The sequence below is a fragment of the Chanodichthys erythropterus genome, chromosome 7, assembly GCF_024489055.1.
Source record: "Chanodichthys erythropterus isolate Z2021 chromosome 7, ASM2448905v1, whole genome shotgun sequence".
NCBI classification, from domain to species: Eukaryota; Metazoa; Chordata; class Actinopteri; order Cypriniformes; family Xenocyprididae; genus Chanodichthys; species Chanodichthys erythropterus.
Window position 1 is genome coordinate 22,159,995 of NC_090227.1, and position 21,560 is coordinate 22,181,554.

Below are 21,560 nucleotides of genomic sequence, written 5' to 3' on the forward strand. Positions count from 1 at the left end.
ATGCATCCAGATTTTTACTTTTGAATTTTTTTGTAATTCCCATTGTTCTTTATGGCGGTTCACAACTGTAAATAAATAAATATACATATATATTTTTAATTCAGTATTAAAGCTGTAAAATGAATATTACATTAAATACATATTAAATGTAATATATATATATATATATATATATATATATATATATATATATCACTAGCACTACCGTAATTCTATAACTACTAGAACTGCCAATAGTGGTCATTTTGACTGTTCATACCAGACAGCAGTGAATGTCATTTTTGTCATGTTATATTTACTTCAAAGCTTCTATGGTCATGTTTTATGAAAAATGTGGGGTAATTTAAGCATACATAATATAATATGTTCATGATATTATTGTGTAAGAGCTACTAGACCTCCCAATTTGCATCCGGCAAGCTGGAGATCAAAGTTTTTCACCGCAGTTAAAATGTTGTTTTTGAAAGTCAAAATGTCAGCAAATATAAAATGAAGCAGAATATTTCGTTAGATAAAAACATATTGTGAATTTTGGAAATGATTACATCTGTCTTTATTCAATACATTTTGACTTTTGGAGTTTACAATGCTTTAGCATTATCGGAAATGTTTGGACCACACGAATCGGAAACAATTTTATGCAGCCTCTAATGAAATCTAGAATGAATAAATAGTTCTGTTATATTAGGACAGATAATAAACATCATAACAAGAGACCAAGAGACATCGCTCTCTGCTCCTCCATCAGACTCTGCATCATCAATGTTCTCAAGCAAGGATAAAACCTCAGTGACAGTCATTTTCTTTCTTGTTGCCATTTTGACGGTTAAGATAAGTTTTAGCTTAGCAAAAGCATACAAAACTGCCAGAGAAAGGTTGCTAGGCAACAGCTACGCACATCTTTAACGGTGGGAAAAAGCGCTGAGGAGATACAACGCCTGTAATATGTGCGGTCAAATTGACCGCTATGGCCATTCAAGGTAGAAATACTCAGAACTCTTTTGTGTTTTGTAATTTTAATAAAATAACAATGTTAAAATAAAATTTACATTAATTTAAGAAAAGTCATGGAACTGTAGTTATATGGGTTTTATTTCAACAAAGTTATTACATTGCAAATCTTTAAAACGGTCAAAATGACTGCCTTGGTAGTTCTAGTGAATATATATATATATATATATATATATATATATATATATATATATATATATATATATATATATATATATATATATATATATACTCTTAGCCTTTAACTGTCAGAGAGTGCAATTCTTTGAATAATTTCAAATTTAATTTAAAGAAACGGCTGAAGGATAATCAGGTGTGTTGCAGTGGCGGCTGGTGCAAAAAAATTTTGGTGGGGCACAAACATTTTTTCTTTTAGAAATGCAGGAATGAATAGGCTAATTGTTAAATAATCATTTAACAAGTGATATAATAATGTATCATTACCGCTTATCTAAAACATGGAAAATTCATTATTTAAAGCATGCCATAGGGCTGGGATCTAAAAAAAAAAAAAAAAAATTACATCCTGCCTAATATTGTCCTAGAAACAATGTTCATATTGAAGGCTATAAAAACAAACATGAATGTAACTGTGTATAACATGCTATATTATTTGCAAAAAAGGGATCAAATCACATTAGGCCTAGGCTATATTCTAAAATTGTAACTTTACAATCTAAAAACAAAATGTTTTTTAAAGCAGAAGTTAAATACCCTATTTAAATACCCTACAACAGTCACTTTACACAGTTACTGCTATCGTACAAATACACTTAGTTGTATTTTCGAAATTCTACATATGTCATAATTATGTTCGCCAACAAAAAAGAATTTTCAACTACAAATATTTTTAGCAAAATGTGTTTTACTCATATTGAACTCCGTCTGTTTGGCGCGCATGTGCGCGGCGGCGCTCGTTTACGAAAGTTTGTGCTTGCTGAAGGCTCGTCCACGCCTGACTGCAAAATGGAAATATTTTCTCGACTTTCTAACATTTGCAGATGGAGAATATATCTGTGAAATGTAAATAATGCACTGAGGAAAATACTGGATGTCACTTCAGCATAAAAAAAATATTAATAGAAGTATGTTTGTGTCCACCAATCGCAGCACAAGTTAAGGTTACGTATGATGACGAAAGCACGTTAGTGCGAGCCCTCCCGGAACCCATAGAGAATGCATTGAATCACGCCACTACTGGCAAAGCCTTCATTTGAGCAGTTTGGGGGCGACAAAAAAAATCGCCCATTGCAGATAAGAATTTAGGACGCTGATTGGCTAAATTTTATGTCACATCTTGAATATATTTATATATTGAATAGGCATTTGACTAAATTCTACAAAGACCCGCCTCCTTTGGGTGATTTCTCGATTGCCCCTCAGCTGAAATTGAGTGGTGCACACAGAGAGGACATATGGTGATTGTGAAAAAAAATATTTTCCACAGATGATTTTCTAATATATTACATCATACAAATATACACTTAAATAATTTATATGATTATAATTTTGCGTGTGTGGTTCAGGGAGGGCGGCGCCCTAGAGCCCTCTATTGGCCAGCCACCAATGGTGTGTTGTCATCTAATGTATCAAATGTAATGTATTTGGACTGTGTGGTAATGTATTTGGACTTGATCTGGGGATGGAGCATTGTTAATGGCGGATGTGTTGTTTGTCTGTATTTTAAATTTTGTATATAGGTGATTTTGTGATAGGCTGTTTAAATGCAATATTAACCTGCTGTTACTTTGCTTCTGCCCAGGAACAACAGATGAAAATTAGCTTGTAGCTATCTCTGGTCTGTACAATATATGTATTGTGCAATGTCCCTGTCAGATAAATAAATAAATAAATAAATAAGAATGTATGCATTTTTTTTCTCCCCTCGGTCAATCTTGCCATATTCAATATTTTCTCTGAATATTGTTCTGACTCAGTGTGTCTCTTCTCATTTCCAACAACCTTGTTTCTTTGTTCTTTTCCAGCTCTTCTCTCTCCCTCTCTCTCCCTCTCTCTCTCGTTTCCATGGATCTCCTTCATTCACATCACACTAACAGGATTTGGTTGTTTCCGACCCCCTTGCACGTGTCTTAAGAGCTTTTTGACATGATTATATAACATAACAACCCACCTCTTAGAGATGCCGCTATATTTTATATATAAGACATCCTGAGGAGGAACATTCAATGTGCCCATTCCTGTAGCACCAAAATAAAACCCTATTTTCCTCTCCATGGGGCCGTTGCCTCAGTTAAAGAAGAAGATGGGTCAGTTCTGCTTCAAAAGCCACTAAAAATAAACCTCTCCACTAGCGAGAGTGAGATTCTGGCTCGTAATTTTAGCTGCATTCTGTTCGGGGAATCCGAGCTGTTATTTATGGCTGATGTAAGTTCTCTGAGCGCTGCTGCTGTCTGCTAGCAAATGAGTTCAGTTGCTGTGGACAAGCGTCTGTCCTCCAGTCTTGCCCTCGAGGGCTTGATAAACGTATAAACGCAGAAACACTTGCATTTCTGCAGGATAAGATCAGTGTTATTGTTAACTACAAATATTAAAATAGTTTTTTATAGCTGAAATAAAGCAGAAAATAAATAAATAAATAAAATATAAATATTCTTTAAAGTTTATATTTTAAATATACTGCATTGGCAACTGAAATAAAAGTTGTAAGTACTAAAATTACGAAAAAGTGAAATAAAAATAATAAAATGACAAAAGCGCATAACAGTAAATCAAAGTACAATTCAGGGTCGTTAACTGGGTATGGCAGGGTATGGCATTTGCCATACATCGCGTCCTGGCCAGGTCAATGCAAAGTAATATTTATATTATTTATATTAGTTTAGTTATATTACTACATGTAATATATAATTTGTAATTGTTTAATAAAAGAGAAAAGCAAGTAAATTAAAGAGATCTGGTTGTTATATTTGTGCCACGAGTTTAACGAAGCTGTAAATGTATCTGTTTACAACGTGATTTTGCAGCGTTGAGTGTTGTAGCTAACCACTGGCATTTCTGTTAAAAAAAAATGACCAGTCAGAGGTGTTTAAGTTACCAATAGTGAGAATCCATTCAGTATCGCTCAAAATGCTGAATGAGTTCATGTTTACTAAGTTTTACACACACACAAATCCTCTCATTATAACAAACAAAGTGCACACAATGGAAATAATGATTCATTGTGAAATTTAGTCAGATTCATTGACTAAAACGGGAGTTTTAACTGACTGACAGCTTCAGTGATTATAAAGGAAGCGCTCTTTACTCACTGTCTGTGTAATTTAATTCGCAATTTGAATGACAAAATAGACAAAAATTAGAAAAATTGATTTTTTTTTATGTTACAATAGTGATTTGATAATCTCTAAAAATTAATTCCAAAGCAAAATGTGCAGACATCTACTGGTTATAGCGGTAATTTCTTTTTTTAGTTTTAAAATAAAAGTGTTTGTATTTCACCAAGTGTTAGTTTTTTCTATATCATGGACAATCTTTGAAGGATGAACAAAAATGTTTTTGATCATCACATTAAAAATAGCATTTAAATTGGCTAATATTCATATGTTTAAGCTTTAAAGTGCTGGAAAACATTGTGTGATGTACTTGAAAGCCATTCATTCTTATAACAGTGGTCTATAACTGTCTAATTTGCTGGATTATGATCAAAGCTATACGCGATTCATCTTTGAACGAACCACACAAAAATAAACACTTGTCGTCACGTCGTGGGAGTTGGACTTGATGGCATCATCAGAGTTCACCTATGGGGTTAGACTTGTTGCATTATGTAAAGAGATTCCCAAAAATTAATCAAATTCACAAATAAGATTAAGATTCACAAATAAATGTATAGAGTTTCACAAAAATGGATAAAATTTACAAATTAATAAAATGAGATTTGCAAAAAAGTATATTTATAAATTATACAAAAAATATATTTACAAATGTGTTTTATGTCCAAAATACAACTCTTGTCTGGCATTCATTTGTGAATCACTTTCTGTGCATTTGTGGATTTGGAAACAATTCTAGTGTCATGTGCAGACAAATCAACAAATAAATGGGACTCCACCCACCGTCTACTTAAGCTAATCAGATAACAGCCACATTGCGCTGCCCAATCGTAGAACATTCTCCCTACAACCAATCACTTTTGGCTTTACACTCGGGCTGGGAACAGATTCATTTTGCACCCCTGAAAGGAACTGTATTTAATAGGCGCTTCGTTCAAACTGAGCTGAAGTGCTGTTTGTGGTTAAAACACGATTGCTATGTCTCGACATGACTGCTGTGTCTCGTTTTGAAGGCTGTCTTCCAGAGGTCACATTTGACGGCCGCATAAAGGATGTCTTTTGTTTTTAGAACAGTAACCATTATAAAATTGACCGTTATTCCTAGCGAAGCATAAATTGTTGAAATGTCTTAATGATTTTAGAATGTAATGGGTCAGTGTACTGTAATGAAGCAGCCTCAATGACATATGCAGCCTACAGAGGCAACCTCTTGAGGACACAGCCTTCGAAATGAGACACAGCTGATGATTCAACGACAGTAAACAGATGCCCGTTCTACTTCTGAAGTACAACACAAATGATTCGCACATTTAATTTGACATGGCCAATGTAGACAGCCCTGCGTGGAGTACACAAGATGATGGCACAAAGGCTGATTTTGCCTTTTAAAGCACAATTGCAGTGACAAATATAAGACATAATATCATGTTTAATACCAAATATGAGCCCAAATAACCATCAGTAATGTAACAGTATGAGCCTCAGCATCACTGCAGCTGTACTGGGGTTTTGTGATTGCATAATGCAAATAAAAATCTTGCAATGCTGAAAAATACATCTTTGCTTTTATTTTGGATGTTGTGACTTTTACAAACAAACAAAAACTATAAAGTCTGATTCATATGAAATATTATTTGTGTAATCAAGTGTTAAAAAATAACCAAAAATTAAATATGCATATCACTTGTCTGCTGGGCATTTCACTTTTAAATGCATGATATGATCTCTTTGAAATGCAACAACCTGTCACATGTTTAAAAAGAACCCACCTATATCTTCTCTACAAACAAAGGGAATCATAGTACATGTATTTAATGTTTAAATTACTATTTATAATGACGGAGCTGCTCATACTGTGTCATTAAAAGAAGTTGGCTGTTGTGTGACAGCAATTTCACCTATTACACAAATTTTCATCTTTATCATGAGGTTGAATTCAGTTATTCATTAGTCAGCTACTTATCTTGAATAACGTGACGCTTCCATAACATGTTGTTTCCATAACAGAGATATAAAGCGCTGTTTCTCTGGCATTTTCAGAGGCTCTTAAAATATAATACTGTGGCTTAATATAATACTGTGACTTAAAATAAAAGGTAATATATTTAAAATAAAAGGTAATATATTTATTAAAATATTAATAAATACTAAAAATGTATACAAATATTACTAAAATAACATATGAACAGTATTGTTTCTTTTTCATATAATGGCGATCATGGGGGTCACCAGGTCACATAGAACATAAATAAAGAGGAAAAATATGCTTAACTGTCATAAAAATAATTGTAATAAAAATAAAAATTAATAATAATAAAAAAAATTGCAATGTTTAGTGCAATGTCTAACAAAAACCTACAATTTTGAATGAATACAAGAATGAACTGATTATTTGTAGCTAAAAACTTTTTTGACACAAGTAAAAAAAAAATATTTTGCAAAAAAACTGAAACTGATATGAATAAACTGAATCCCTCAGTTTAGAGATCTGAGTCATCAGTCATCGCCAGGGGAATCCCTTCAGGAAAACACATGCTCAGATGGATAATGATTTTTTTTTTTTTTTTTAAGGAACCTGCACAAGGCCCAGTGAAATGCGTGAATGTGAAAGCAACCCAGACTCAGGTAAAAGTTATCATATGGTTTTAGAAGACTTGGAATATAGCTACTCATATGAACTACTGTTATATTTTTATCGCAATTTTTTGTGCTTTTGGAGGTTGACAAGCCCTGTCAAGATCTAGAATACAGCAACATGAATATTCTGTTAAACATCTCCTTTAAATCAACCTTAAAATCAATGAAATACGGACACAAGAAACAGTCTGAAGCACATGCGGGGAGTTTCAAGCACTAAAAACACCACAGCTAGAGAAAACAACCAGATTTTAATGACACTTTGATCAAGTGTGACATCGGTCCTTACAGCAGTTCCCTGTGACGGAGGATTCTGGGGTCAACGAATCAGATCATGTTGTGTGTGACTGCGTTAATGCCTTTGCGATGGTGTGTTTACTGTGGATGGACCATGAGAAATTTCATTGTCGTGTCTGACTGGAGGGATCAGATCGAAGTGACATTGTAATGAGAGACTACACTACACACACATACACATCAACAGCATCACAAATAGTGTCATAACACTGCATGTACTTTACAACAGGGGTGAGAAGAGACGCTCTCTTCCAGCGAGGAAAGGCTGTTCTTTCATTCTTCACAATAACGCTATCTATGAGACACACACACACATAATTTCTAAAGAAACACTCACAGATCACAGATGTTATTTCTTAGGAAATGCATTACAAGAGTGTCATCCAGTTGTACATATTTAACAATATTGAGTTTCCATCAAATGTCTATGCTCTTAAACAGCATGTGTTATTATTCAGGTCGTCGCTATACACATCAACACCAGGGCTCGGCAATAAGATTGTACAGACGCTCTTCTGAACTGTCAATGGACCTTTTTTCTAAAGACTTATTAATTTCCATCCATCCATCCATCCATCCACCCACAAACCAATCCACCCATCATTATTTATTTTACAAAAATCTAAACCACTAGCCTGATCAGGCCAGTAGAAAGATCCTTAGTGTTGAGCACTAATAACTTGAACCCTGAGAGAGAAAACTGACCATAAAAGATGAAGTTTGTGCTAATGCCCACTAAAGCGCCCCTTGTGGAAACATCATCTGCATTCATCTACTTGAGTATGTTTCTGGTCTTGCTGATCTTAGTCCTTTACCTAAACATGCCGGTTAGTCTCTGCTCTTACCTGGTCCAGTAGCTGGTTGTAGAGCTCATGGCAGTTGTCAAAGATGTATTTGTAGGTGGAGTCCAGACAGGCCTTCACACAGTCTTTAACTACCATACTGGCTCTTGGAGGATTCTGCAGCTCCTGCACCTAGATCACAAAAAGAAAAAGAACGGAATTAGTCAAATACAACACACACATGCTTAAATGGTTCATCACAATCTACATAATCAGCAATCATGATGTATGTCGTTTCTAAGGTATTCTGGGTAATTTAAAGTTTCTATGGCTACAACAAACGCAAACACATGCATATTATATACATATATAATGGTTAGGGAGTAACGGAATACATGTAACGGCGTTACATAATCAGGATACAAAAATCCATTAACTGTAATTTGTTTCAGTTGCATCAAAAAACGTAGTAATCAGATTACAGTTACATTTTGAAAAAAAGGGCGATACTAGCAGGATTACAATCGTTTCATTTAAAACGAAATAAATCATTATTTTGCCATAATAACACCATATTAAGTGCTACTTGATTATACAGTAGTTCCTGGTTCTGTTGCCAGTGATGACTCACGTGAGCCACCCGCTGGTGCATGCACAAATAACACCTGTCAATAATCTCCTCAGACGCAGATTGAATCACTGCTGCTAGTTGAAACGATGCTTCCCGCAGGGAAAAACACTTTAAATTCATGGAAATTTCTCTGCTATTTTGTTTTCAAAGTTTGTACAGTGCAAACTCTGCCTTCCAGCTATGAAAACACTTTATCAAAGGACTAAAAAATAATCTGTAATACCATACTGTAGCCACTAGATGTCTGAATAGCCCTTTACATATATATTCAGGGCTGTGTATTCCCAAGTTCTGGAAATGAGGCATGATTGCTTAGTTTTAATAGGTTTCAAAAGTAACCAAAATGCTAAACATTAAAATTAAAGCAGAACAAACATAAACAGAAATGTTTGATCCAAGCTTGTTCCGATCTGATGTGACTTTTATATTTTTAAGCTCTAAACAACAACAACGATTATAATATTGCAGTAGATAATTTATCAGATTTGTAAATTTTTTTATTGTTGAGACCCATTCAAAAGTATGGAACATGTAACATTTAAAAACTTGCAGAAAATGAGAAGAAATTAAAATTAAATTATGACCTTGAAGTAATCCAAAAGTAATCAGATTACATTACTTTTTATATTTCTGTATTTGAATTACATTACTGAATACTTTTTTTATGAAGTAATTTCTACCTGTAATGGAATACATTTTTAAAGTAACACTCCCAAGCCTGTATATATTATATATATATATATATATATATATATATATATGAGTAATATCACACTCATAGCCGTGCGATATGGCTGTATATCAGCACGCTGTGATTCGTCCGTAGGCACGAGGCTGCAGGCCGAGTGCCGTAGTTAATCAGAACAACAACGGAGTGTCTTTAAAACCCTCTTTTGTGCAGCACTACTTCCTTCCGCCACAGATTCAAATCTCAATTTGACAGTTGGACCAAGCCTCCGTTACTAATTCTAAAACGTCACTTCAGAACTAGTAACGAAGGAACGTTTCAAAACTCAAGTTGTCAGTTGAACCAAGCCTCCGTTGCTAACTCTAAAATGTCACTTTATAACTAGTAACGAAGGAACGTTGAGTCGCTTCATTGAAACACATTGAATTTTCTACAGTATTAGAGAGAGAGAGAGAGAGAGTAGGCTATTACCTGTGTCTGGTATATTGCATTACATTCATTCTTCAAGTCGATGTCCATAATATTATATCCTTTATACAAGTCCGTCAAACATAAAGCACTAGTTATTAAAAAAAAAAAAAATAGGTCACCATTTACGCTGGTATGTGGGTTTTACAAATATTTAACGAATGAAAAGGATTTTAAAGAGCTTGTGACAAAACCCTCCTAACTCCACTGGATCCTCAAACTGTCAATCAAGCCTCATTAATCCGCCTCACCTCGTGAATGAAGTGCGCACGCAGTTTGGACATCTCCTCTGTGCAATGCAAAGGTAAATAAAGATCTGATGTTTTAAAAAAAAAAAAATTGTAAAGCGTTTTCTTTACTCAAAAAACCATATGTTTATAAAGTTTAATGTTTTACGTATTTAAAGAGCGGAGAAGAGTCTGATATGTCCCGTCTAGTTGTAGCCAATATGCTATATAAGGATGTAATGTTTATTCAAAGCCAATCGGAGTGATACAAACGGTGAAAAGGCAGTAGGAGTGCTGTTATCACTGAAATATCGCATGGCTATCAGCCAATCAGATTCGAGAACCAGACAGAACTGTTGTATAAATATATTTATACAACAGTTCTGTCTGGTTCTCGAATCTGATTGGCTGATAGCCATGCGATATTTCAGTGATAACAGCACTCCTACTGCCTTTTCACCGTTTGTATCACTCCGCTTGAAGTGACCGTCATGGCAGCCGATTAAATCAACCGTAATTTTTAGAAATACTACTTCTTGTACCACAAACTGTAGTTTTAATAGTTTTTTAGGCGAGAATGTAGTTGTTTAGACCTGAAATATGTGACTCATATTTAATAACAGAGCCCATTATACAATTTGTTTTGACGTTTTCGGAGATGCGATCTCGAGCGCGTCAGCGGCCGTTCAGTGCTTCTGTAACCGCCGAGAACAGCTTCATCTCGGCCAGTGCCTCTGGGATTTGCCGCTGGCTCTTATAGTGGTTAAACATGAGACATAATTCAATTTGAGTACATAGAACGGGCAATCTTTGGTCTTATTAATCTATTATTTTATATCTATTAGAGCAAGTCGAATTGTGCTATAATTGTGCTATATTAAATTTGATAATAATAAACGTTACGTTACATCCTTATATAGCACATTGGCTACAACTAGACGCAACATTTTAGACTCTTCTCCGCTTCAAATACATAAAACATTAATCTTTATAAACATATTTTTATGTTTTGAGTAAAGAAAACGCTTTACATTTTTTTTTCAAACGTCAGATCTTTATTTACCTTTGCATTGCACAGAGATGTCCAAACTGCGTGCGCACTTCATTCAGAGGTGAAGCGGATTAATGAGGCTTGATTGACAGTTTGAGGATCCAATGGAGTTAGGAGGTTTTGTCACAAACTCTTTAAAATCCTTTTCATTCGTTAAATATTTGTAAAACCCACATACCAGCGTAAATGGTGACCTATTTTTTTTTTAATAACTAAGTTAGTGCTTTATGTTTGACTGAACTGTACAATTGTGCTTATATGTTGTTCAATAAATATTATTTTATATAAATATGTCCATTAAGTAATATGGATTGAGTGAACATTACATTAATACGCCATTAGATGGCGGCAACACTTTACAGGAGAAGTGAGTCACAAGAGACTTTTAAATTGAAAGGAACTTTTGCAAAGGAAGTTGTTTTAGCGCTGTGGTGTTATGGATGGAAAATTCCCAAAGCTAAAAAAAAGAACAAATACAAAGATCGCTTACCTCAGCGGACATTCAAATGGACTTGTACAAAGGATGTAATATTATGGACATCGACTTGAAGAATGAATGTAATGCAATATACCAGACACAGGTAATAGCCTACTCTCTCTTTCTCTCTCTCTCTCTCTAACACTGTAGAAAATTCAATGTGTTTCAATGAAGCGACTCATGTTCCTTCATTACTAGTTCTAAAGTGACGTTTTAGAGTTAGTAACGGAGGCTTGGTCCAACTGTCAAATTGAGATTTGAATCCGTGGCGGAAGGAAGTAGTGCTGCACAAAAGAGGGTTTTAAAGACACTCCGTTGTTGTTCTTATTTATTTACACACTCGTGCCGTCGAACTGTTGTATAAACGCAATATCACACTCGTAGCCGTGCGATATGGCTGTATATCAGCACGCTGTGATTACCTGCGGCCTCGTGCCTACGGACGAATCTCAGCGTGCTGATATACAGCCATATCGCACGGCTACTCGTGTGATATTGCTCATATATACACACAGCATTATGACATTGTGATTATGTGATTACAACATTGTGGTGTCATTCAAGTATGTTCAACTCTTGATTGACCACATCATTACCACCACACTAGAATCCACACAGAATATCTTAGCAACCACATACAGTAACAATGCCCTGGCAACAAACCATAACACCCTAGCAACCATCCACGGGTCAGTTGCTTTAACATAGCCATTATTTTAAGACAACAGGTGCATACTTATGCACTATTCTATGTGGTTTTGTAGTATAAATAGTGTGGTGTGTTCACACCGAAAATTCCAAAAAGAAAAAGTGAACTCTAAATATACGAATAACGCACTTATTTAACCAAAATAAATAACTGTGGAATGTTGGACACTTCATGCACTTAAAAGGGTTAGTTCACCCCAAAATTCTGTCATTTATTACTCACCCTCAAGTCATTCCACACCTGTAGGACTTTTATTCTTCTTCAGAAGACAAATTAAGATATTTTTGATGACAAAATGCAGTCAGATTTCCTTCCATATACTGCCTTTGTAACTACTACTTTGACCCTTCAAAAACTTCATAAAGAGATCAAACGTGAGATCAAACATGCTGCGTAACACACAAGAATGAACCTCATTGGTTACGCAGCACTTTTGAGCTTCCAGAAGAGGTTTGTTGTTCGCTGTTCAATGTTTACATGCGAGTAAAAGCCTAAATTAAATCTGTTCATCATAACAAGTAATCGATTCTCTTTAGAAAATTTGGACTAAACCACTCGATTCATATGGATTAGTTTACCGATCTCTTTATGAAGTTTTTGAAGTGTCAAAGTGGTAGTTGCAAAGGCAGTCTATAGAAGGAAATCTGACAGAATTCTGTCATCAAAAAGATCTTCATTTGTCTTCCGAAGAAGAATGAAAGTATTACGGGTGTGGAATGACATAAAGGTGAGTAATTAATGACAGAATTTTCATTTTAGGGTTAACTAACCCTTTAACTGTCTCAGCTTTAATTACGTAGCACAGAGGGAGGGGCTATCAGTCTCTGGTGAGTGACAAATAACCTAGTACATAGTGTATAAGTGCATAGTGTATAGTGCGTCATTTGGGACACAACTAGTGTCTTAAGATCTAGTATGACCCACTAGCAGTTAGTAAAGAGGCAGTCATTCTTACTTTTTGGTATCAAATTAGGCCAATTTATGTTTTTTTTTATGTAAATGATTTGAAAAAGTGCCCTGGCAACCACCAACCACACTTTAGCAAACACATAGTAACTTGCTATGTGGTTACTAAGGTGGTTCAAGAGTCAAAAGAGTCCAAAAACGTCTCTGTGTTATATTACTTTTTTTTAAAACCTGTCTTATTGCCCATACTGTAAGTCTGATCACTTAGTAAAATACCATCACAGCTCTACTCAACAACAAACAAGATTTGAGGAATCATTCATGTAAAGAGGACAACTGCTTCTGGATGAGCTAAAAGTCTCTTATACAGTATTTTTTGCCATTAATTAGAGATGACAAACACAAACACACATTTTTTCTCTATATTTCTGTTTTTCCAGTATATTTCCAGGACTTTTTTCTTTCCTTGTACAGGAACCAAAAAAGATACTGAAAATACTCCCTCAGAATATGTAATTGAATAACATCGGAATATGCATTAGTATGTATTTCTTTTGCCTTATGTAACTGACTAATGTGTCCCATTCCTCTTCCTGTGCCGTGTTGGTGTTTCTGAATGCCGGCGCTAAGGGGAGGAATAAACATCACCCTGGCATGGGCACTCTTCCATTACCCATAATGCATTGTGACAGTTGGAGTTTTTATTCTCTGCCTGGCGGTGTTCTCTCAGTGGGCGGAGCTTCCTCTGCCTCTTTAGCCGTGCTTCACTGATTTGCCTGCTCAGACCACTCTAGGTGTCAGTCATTAAAATGACGAAGCGCTTTTTATCAGATGCAAGGCCTGACTAATGTACTGACAGCGCTTGGAGTGTGTGTGTGTGTGTATATGTGTGTGTGTGGATGTGACATCATCTCCTCATGCCTCAGTCTACACTGTACGACTCATCCAAACACACTCAATCTACATGTGGGTCAATGACAAACAAAGAAAATCTTATTTAAAAAATCCCCAATGACAATTCATATAAAAATACAAGCCAAGTTCTTAATTTATATAATTAAAAAAATAATAATCTAAGAAACTTTAAGATAAGAAAGTTAAAATCATAAGGGTCTGCTGGGATGCTACTTTCCTGTTTTATGGTTTTCTTGCCATATGAAAACAAAATGGCTTCCTCTAAGTCAGTTACATAAATGATCGGTTTAATAAATTATTTGAAATAATAAAATACTGTATATTAATACAAAAATATAATATATATTGTTAAAATAAATGTATAATATTAATATATTTTTATATTTTTTGTATAAATACATTTAATAAATTCATATTTTCTTAAATATTAATACTACAAAACCGCTTCAGTACAGTCCTCATTTTTAAGAATTGCATTTTTAATGTAGTTTTCAATGCATTCATTGATCCAGACCCAAATAAAAAAGAACATCATCGCTGACCCACATACAATTTTGAATAAAACATTATCTGTCAACATCAAAGTCCCAAAACATATTCCACGCAAGTACACAAACGCTTCTAGCTACGTAAACTTGATTCATGTCACTGTATTCTGATATGTGTCAGGATGCAATTAATAATGCAACAAGGACACAGTTTACGGGTTTATAATAATGGCACAGACATCTGAAGGAAACTTCAAATTCTTATTTGTGTTTGCTTATTTGCATACCGTATGTTTGTGACCAATGGCTGTTAGTTTCTCAGCACGGACTAAATTTGACAGAACTAAATGGAAAATGTGTGCAGGTCTGTGTAAATAAACTTTAATAGCCTGGGAGGAGAAAGGAAGAAAATCAATCACTGTTTATTCTTTGTATTGGATATGATGTCTTTTCTACAACTCATATTGACTTGCAATTACAATAGTCAGTCATATATTAAAATGCCTGCAAATGGCACAACAGAGAATCAAGCTCAGTGAAATAACAGCAGGGGCCAATCGCAGCTGTAATCTCATCTAAATTATGTCTACGAAGAAAAACAGTCTGGTTTGCTACCCTAGAGCAACTTACAGCTCTGAGTAGTGTGATTTTACAAGCACTTTTGCCCTGAACACATTTCCAGACATAGACACGGCTTCCCAACAGTGAGAAATCAGCGTATTCTTTATGACTTTTAAAAAAAGGCAGTATTGTATCACACAGAGTTGAGCTATATGTCAAAGGCATTTTTATTGCCACGAGACCCCCAGAAAAGTGGTTCTTGTTATTGTCCTCGAATAAATTTGACTCAAGTACATATTTCAAGAGCCAAAAGATTTTTTTATTTCATGCAAACAAATAAGAAATCATTGAAACCCTGAAGCGTTGGTGAAAAATTGTTTCATTACAGACTGCAAAGCAGTGCAGCTTTATATCCACAGATGATGAAGTAGAACATAGATGAAAACAATCAGAGAATATATTCACTTTATCTGTGCTCACTGAAGTGAAAAACATCAGAACTCTCTCAATGCAGGACTCTTATCAGGAAAGCTGCGATTAGCAGCTCATTAACACTCGAGACAATCAACACGAGATCTGTATCAGAACGGCTGTGAATGAATGAGTGAAATATATCAGAATTTCACAATCAGGCTGAATTACTAGAAAAACTAGTCAAGAACTTGTCAGGGTCATATTTTAGTCCCAAAATTTTACACTGCAAAAAGCACATTTTACACCCCAAATTATCATTACTGTAATGTCACAGTACTATATTATTTAAATTGCAAAGTATTTATACATCATGATCTTTTTTGTAGAGAAATATGACTTTGTGGGATTCATCCAAAATGGAAGACTGTTGAAGAGACTTTTTATATTAGTAGATTTTTCTTTAATATATATAACTACTTAATGCAATAAATTATTAGAAAGTCCTTCACACTAAATTACAACTGCCATAATGTTTTGACTGCCCATGAAAGTCACAAAACCCCCTGATAGTTTCATTCATATTTTTATTTGAAATAATTCTCTTTCATGAAATGCATGAGAGGTTTTTATTGTGTGTGTGAGTCACAGTGCTGAGTCACACTGCTTTAATTCCATTTAAAAAGCTTGCATAATTCTTTCTGTATGTGTGTGTGTGTGTGTGTGTGTGTGTGTGTGTGTGTGTGTGTGTGTGTGTGTGTGTGTGTGTGTGTGTGTGTGTGTGTGTGTGTGTGTGTGTGTGTGTGTGTGTGTGTGTGTGTGTGTGTGCGCATGAGAGAGAGAGAGAGAGAGAGAGAGAGAGAGTGAGAGGGTCGTACCTTCATCCTAAAAAAGGTGATGCTTGTCAGCAGGTCAACAGTTGATTTTAAATCCTGGAGTCTCTCTGGATTTCCAGCAGGAAAGTTATCCTGCAAACACAGAATAAAAATCAGATTTTATTTGATGGTGAAGATACATAGATTCAGATTTCAGTTGTGGCTATAGATCTTATGAATATTGATATATAAGAGGCAAGTGAAAAGATGGAAACCACACATTAGCTAAGTAAGATGGACTATATAAGTCTGTTTTTTGGGATAACAGGGAAATATTGGATTAACCAACAAAACCTGTAGTTTGTATTTACACAAAGATCCTAAATATGTAGAAATTATCAAATTATCTTTTTGATGAGCTTGATGTTACCAGTCAACAGCACCATTAGGGTTCGGTATTTAGGGTTCTACACCCGCCAGATTATTACCCCCCAACCCAACTAAATCACCAGTGTAGGTAGGTTTAGGATTAGGTGTAGGGGTGGGGTTAGGATTAGGGGCTGGGGTTAGAATTAGGCAATCAGGTAGCAGCTTTAATGAGGGTTTGCCAAGAAGTCGTAATTGACCTTTCGCCGGGAGTTTGATTGACAAGCGATCTAACCAATCAGAACGCCGCATCCTCCATTTTGTCCGACAAAGCAGCCAGTAGTTAAAAGATTAACCTCGGTGGAGTTAAACTTGAAAAATGGTGAGTATTGACGTCTTTCCGCGTTTGAAACAACATTCATTCTCATGTTCATGGACTAATAGGAAGAGATGATCGTTTTTTTACGAGCGGTTGAGCTGAGGATCTACAGCAATCTGTCACGACCATGGTCACGACACATTAAAGAGCAACAAAACGTTTTTTATTGTTTGAATTACTTTAATAACTACACTGTTTGAAAGCTGGGACTTTGTTTAATATCATAAGTAACCTGCTCTGTCTTGTCTGTCGATGTGTGGTCAGTATCCTCTTTGTTCCGCGATGTATTTTTCACTGCGTGTGGAGTGACAGCGCCACGGCTTGTCGGACAAAGCAACAGTAACTAAGGGGGGCGGGGCTCAGCGAAAGGCTAATTCGCCACAACACCAGTTCTAAATTTCCAAGAACTTTGGATTTAATAAAACACGTGCATTTCGATTCCGCATACTCTTTCCTGTGTGTGCATTTTAATGTAATTTTAAACCATTCAAGGACAATATGACGCAAAAGAGAACGTCTAGGTTACATATGTAACCCTTGTTCCATGAAGGAGGGAATGGAGACATTACATCAGAACAGACTGACGAATGGGGTCTCGCCCCGAGAGCCCAATCACCTTTGAGTGTTAATAAAACAAGTATCGCTGAGTACCTTGGTCTGTGATATTTGCATCGCAACCTCCACCCCACAGTGTGGGTATATAAGGAGCAGCGCGGGCAACTCTCATTCAAGTTTTCGCTGAGGAGCCGAGCCAACGACCCGGCATTTCAGCAGAACAGTAATTGTGGCAAAGGGACATATCGTCTCCATTCCCTCCTTCAGGGAACGAGGGTTACATACGTAACCTAGACGTTCCCTTTTAGTCAGTCACGTTCGACGTTACGTCAGAACAGACTGACGAATGGGGTCCCTTACAAAAAACGCCACAATAGCTGTCTTGTGGTAGCACCCCGTCACGAGGAAGTACGAGCAAGGGGCTATACTTAACACAGAATACAGTGGGTAGCATGTTCCAGCTGAAAGTATGCCAACGGTAGCCTGCTCGAAGGAGGTCTTACAAGCACATATGAACCAACGTAGCGGTAACATATGGAAAAACTCTGAGGTACCCAGCCCGCAGGGTGGATATATTTCAACGTCAGAGCCAGCAAGAGTGGCTTGCCAAGGGAAGACACGTGCTACCACAGGAGACTTACCATGGAGAACACACATGGGATTACCCCGAATAGGGAATCACAACACGTAGAAGCACCTAGTCTGACACAGGGGCTGACCGAACGGGCATGCACACAAGCGTAGACATAACAGTGCTGGAGGAACCCAGGGGTCTAACTGAGGAACTCACCTGAGAAATAGCGCACTCATCCAGTCCGAGGAGTGGAATGGCGCAGCAAGCAATGACACCGAGAAGGTCTTAACTACTGGCCCGAAGGGACGAGTACCCGAGAGGACACAGGCTCTACATGAAGATTATAGAATCTTGCAAATGTGTTAGGTGTCACCCAGCCCACAGCTCTACAGATGTCTGTTAATGAGGCACCATGCTCCAACGCCCAGGAGGAAGCCACACTCCTAATAGAGTGGGCTCTAACCCCTAGGGGGCATGGCAGGTCTTGAGATTGATAAGCCAAGACAATAGCATCCACTATCTAGTGGGATAACTTCTGCTTGGAGACAGTCTTCCCTTTCTGCTGGCCCCTAAAAACAAACAAAAAGCTGGTCTGAGGTCCTGAAGCAGTGAGTTCTGTCTACGTAAGTGCGAAGAGCACATCCTGGACAGAGCAGCGCCAGGGCTGGGTCTGCCTTCTCAGGGGGCAGTGCTTGCAAGTTCACCACCTGATCCCTAAAAGGGAGTGGTGGGAACTTTGGGCACATATCCAGGCTGGGGTTTCAAGATAACGTGAGAGTTGCCTGGTCCGAATTCCAGGCACACTTCGTCAACTGAAAAAGCCTGCAGGTCCACGACCCTCTTAACCAAAGCCAAAGTTGTCAGGAGCGCAGTTTTCAATGATAGAAATTTCAGCTCCACAGAAAACAAAGGTTCAAAGGGAGCTCTCTGCAGTGCAGGTAGAACCACTGCGAGTTCCCAAGACCTCGGGCATGTCCAGGGGTCTTCTTGACGGGAAGAACACCAAGTGATGAAGAGGTTCCACTTCAGGGCATGAGCATGTCTAGTAGACAAGGCTCTAGCCGAAGTGATGGTAGCAACCACCTGAGGTGGCAAGGTACCTAAACCTTCCGGACCCATCCAGAACCCACACATGCAGGTTCCAAATTTTGGGATGTGGCTGCCAAACTGCCGCGTCTCTGAGAAAGAAGGTCCTTCCTCAGAGGTATAGGCCAGGGAGGGGCTGTCACGAGGAGAACAAGTTCAGAGAACCAGGTCCGGCAACAAAGAGGACCTGCTCCTCATCCTCCCTGGTCTTGCACAGCGTCTGTGAGCCGGTGGGGGGCACTGACAATCAGCGTGTGCAGCCCCTAGGAATCAATCATCCAGCCTTGAGCGCTCGGGACAGGGTAGTGGGTTCCACTCAAGCCCGATGCTCTGAGCTGCCGTCAGCTCAGGATCAGACTCGGGCAACGCTGGCATCCCAGAAGGAGGCAACGAAGCCGAATCCTCATCTCCCCAGGACTCAAGCCCGCCTTGTGATGCAGCAATTGACATTTGGTCGTCCTCCGGAGCCCTGAATGAGACACTGGGTCCCTGAATAGGAGGCCCAGGAATCTCAACAGGAAGCTCAACAGGAGTGGGGTGTGGCCCGAGGAGGCTGACTCGTCAGGGAAGCCCACACCATAACCCTCAGATCACCCTGGCCACCAGCCAAAGTAGTCCTCTCACAAGAAGAGGAACTAGATTGGGGTATGGCAGAGGGAAATCTATACTGTTTCAAGTAGTCGAGTCTCGATTTTAACGTCGCAATGGTCATGTTCTCACAGTGAGAATATGAACCATTAACAAATGCTGCCTCAGCGTGTTGAAAGCTCAGACATGTGAGACAGTGATCGTGGCTGTCAAGAGGGGCCATATACCGACCGCACCCAGTAACACACCGGTGGTATGACATCTTTAAAAAGACGCAAACACAACCCGTAAGCTCTTTTAGAGAGGAAAATCGCTCTTTCAGAGGCATTGAAGTGCTCAAGGGAAATGGCAAGCAAAGCAGGAAGCAAGACAATCCGCTAAAATAAGCTGTCACACCAACACCAACTGAAGACACGTTGCAAACACTTGGTGAACAAGCAGAGAGATGTGCTTCGCTCCTCAGCGAAAGCTTGAATGTGAGTTGCTCGCGCTGCTCTTTATATACCCACACTGTGGAGCTTGCGATGCAAATATCGCAGACCAAGGTACTCAGCATACCGTTGGCTTGTTTTGTTAACACTCAAAGGTGATTGGGCTCTCGGGGAGAGACGGGAAACATAACGTCGAACATGACCAACAGAAAGGGAACTCAATTCGATACTCACTCACTTGCGTTTTCTGTGCTCCACACACATCTGAAGCACACACACAAAAAGCTGCCTCTCAGATAGTGTGAGAATACTGAATTTAGTTCTCTTTCTTGTCTTCTTGCACTTGAATAAGTGAACATAAACAGTTGAGGAAGAAAACATGTATAACAGTATATTTGATCCGTGCATTCAATCGTAGTGACAGCAGCCTAATATACCTGCTGCTGTCTGTCATTAATGTTAATCAAATAACAAAAGATTTATGTTACTGCTAATAGGTTTCTTTGTTTTTATTTTATTACTGACTGTTTACATGTTTTTAATAATGTTTGAAATGTATATTAGTTAGGCAAGCTGTTTTTGCTGTGGTTCCTGTGTAAGTGTTCTTTAGGCTATTAATTTTTATTTATGGTATTCAGCTGCAGCAGAATGTTTTGCAAAAAGACAGAATAAATATGTTTGACATCTAAATGTTTGATTTCCTTTTTTATCTTATTGGAGTCAAAACTGGGAATTGATAAGAATCAGAATCGATAAGCAGAATCGGAATCAGATTGGCTAAAATTCAAACAATACCTAACCCTAAACACAATACTCTAATGAGAATAAAATTGACAGCACACATAAATATTGGGTAAAACATACGTTTGGTTTGCATGTGAGTAAAATCTGACTGAACTGCTGTTTCTTCTGAAACATTATGATAAACATCTATAGATGGTGGATGTTCCACCTGTTAATATTTCAAATGGCCTTTTACTCTAGTTGAGGAGCTTTGGCAGAGATGGATGGTTAAAAACGTGTCAACATAAGTCATCTTCATTCACCCAGCAGCATTATGCAGCATGCACTATGCAACAATATTAATAACCGAAACATGTTCCATCGTCATGAGCACCAATGACAAAATATATCATAATTTAGCAGCATGAGCAAAACCCGCAACAGGCAGAGAAAATGTGTTCTTGGGCTGTAAAGCTATCAGCCTGCTCAC

General features: G+C 37.4%; 1 protein-coding gene across 1 annotated transcript in view; it reads right to left on the reverse strand.

The window, feature by feature from the left end:
- The window catches only part of LOC137022900 (protein unc-13 homolog C), a 221,991-nt gene that overhangs the window by 132,838 nt on the left and 67,593 nt on the right, over positions 1 to 21,560 (reverse strand). The window contains exons 17-18 of the mRNA XM_067389369.1: positions 16,432 to 16,521; positions 8,084 to 8,212 (exon numbers count right to left, since the gene is read on the reverse strand). Coding sequence (XP_067245470.1) covers positions 8,084 to 8,212; positions 16,432 to 16,521 — 219 coding nt within the window. The remainder of the gene's footprint in view (positions 1 to 8,083; positions 8,213 to 16,431; positions 16,522 to 21,560) is intronic.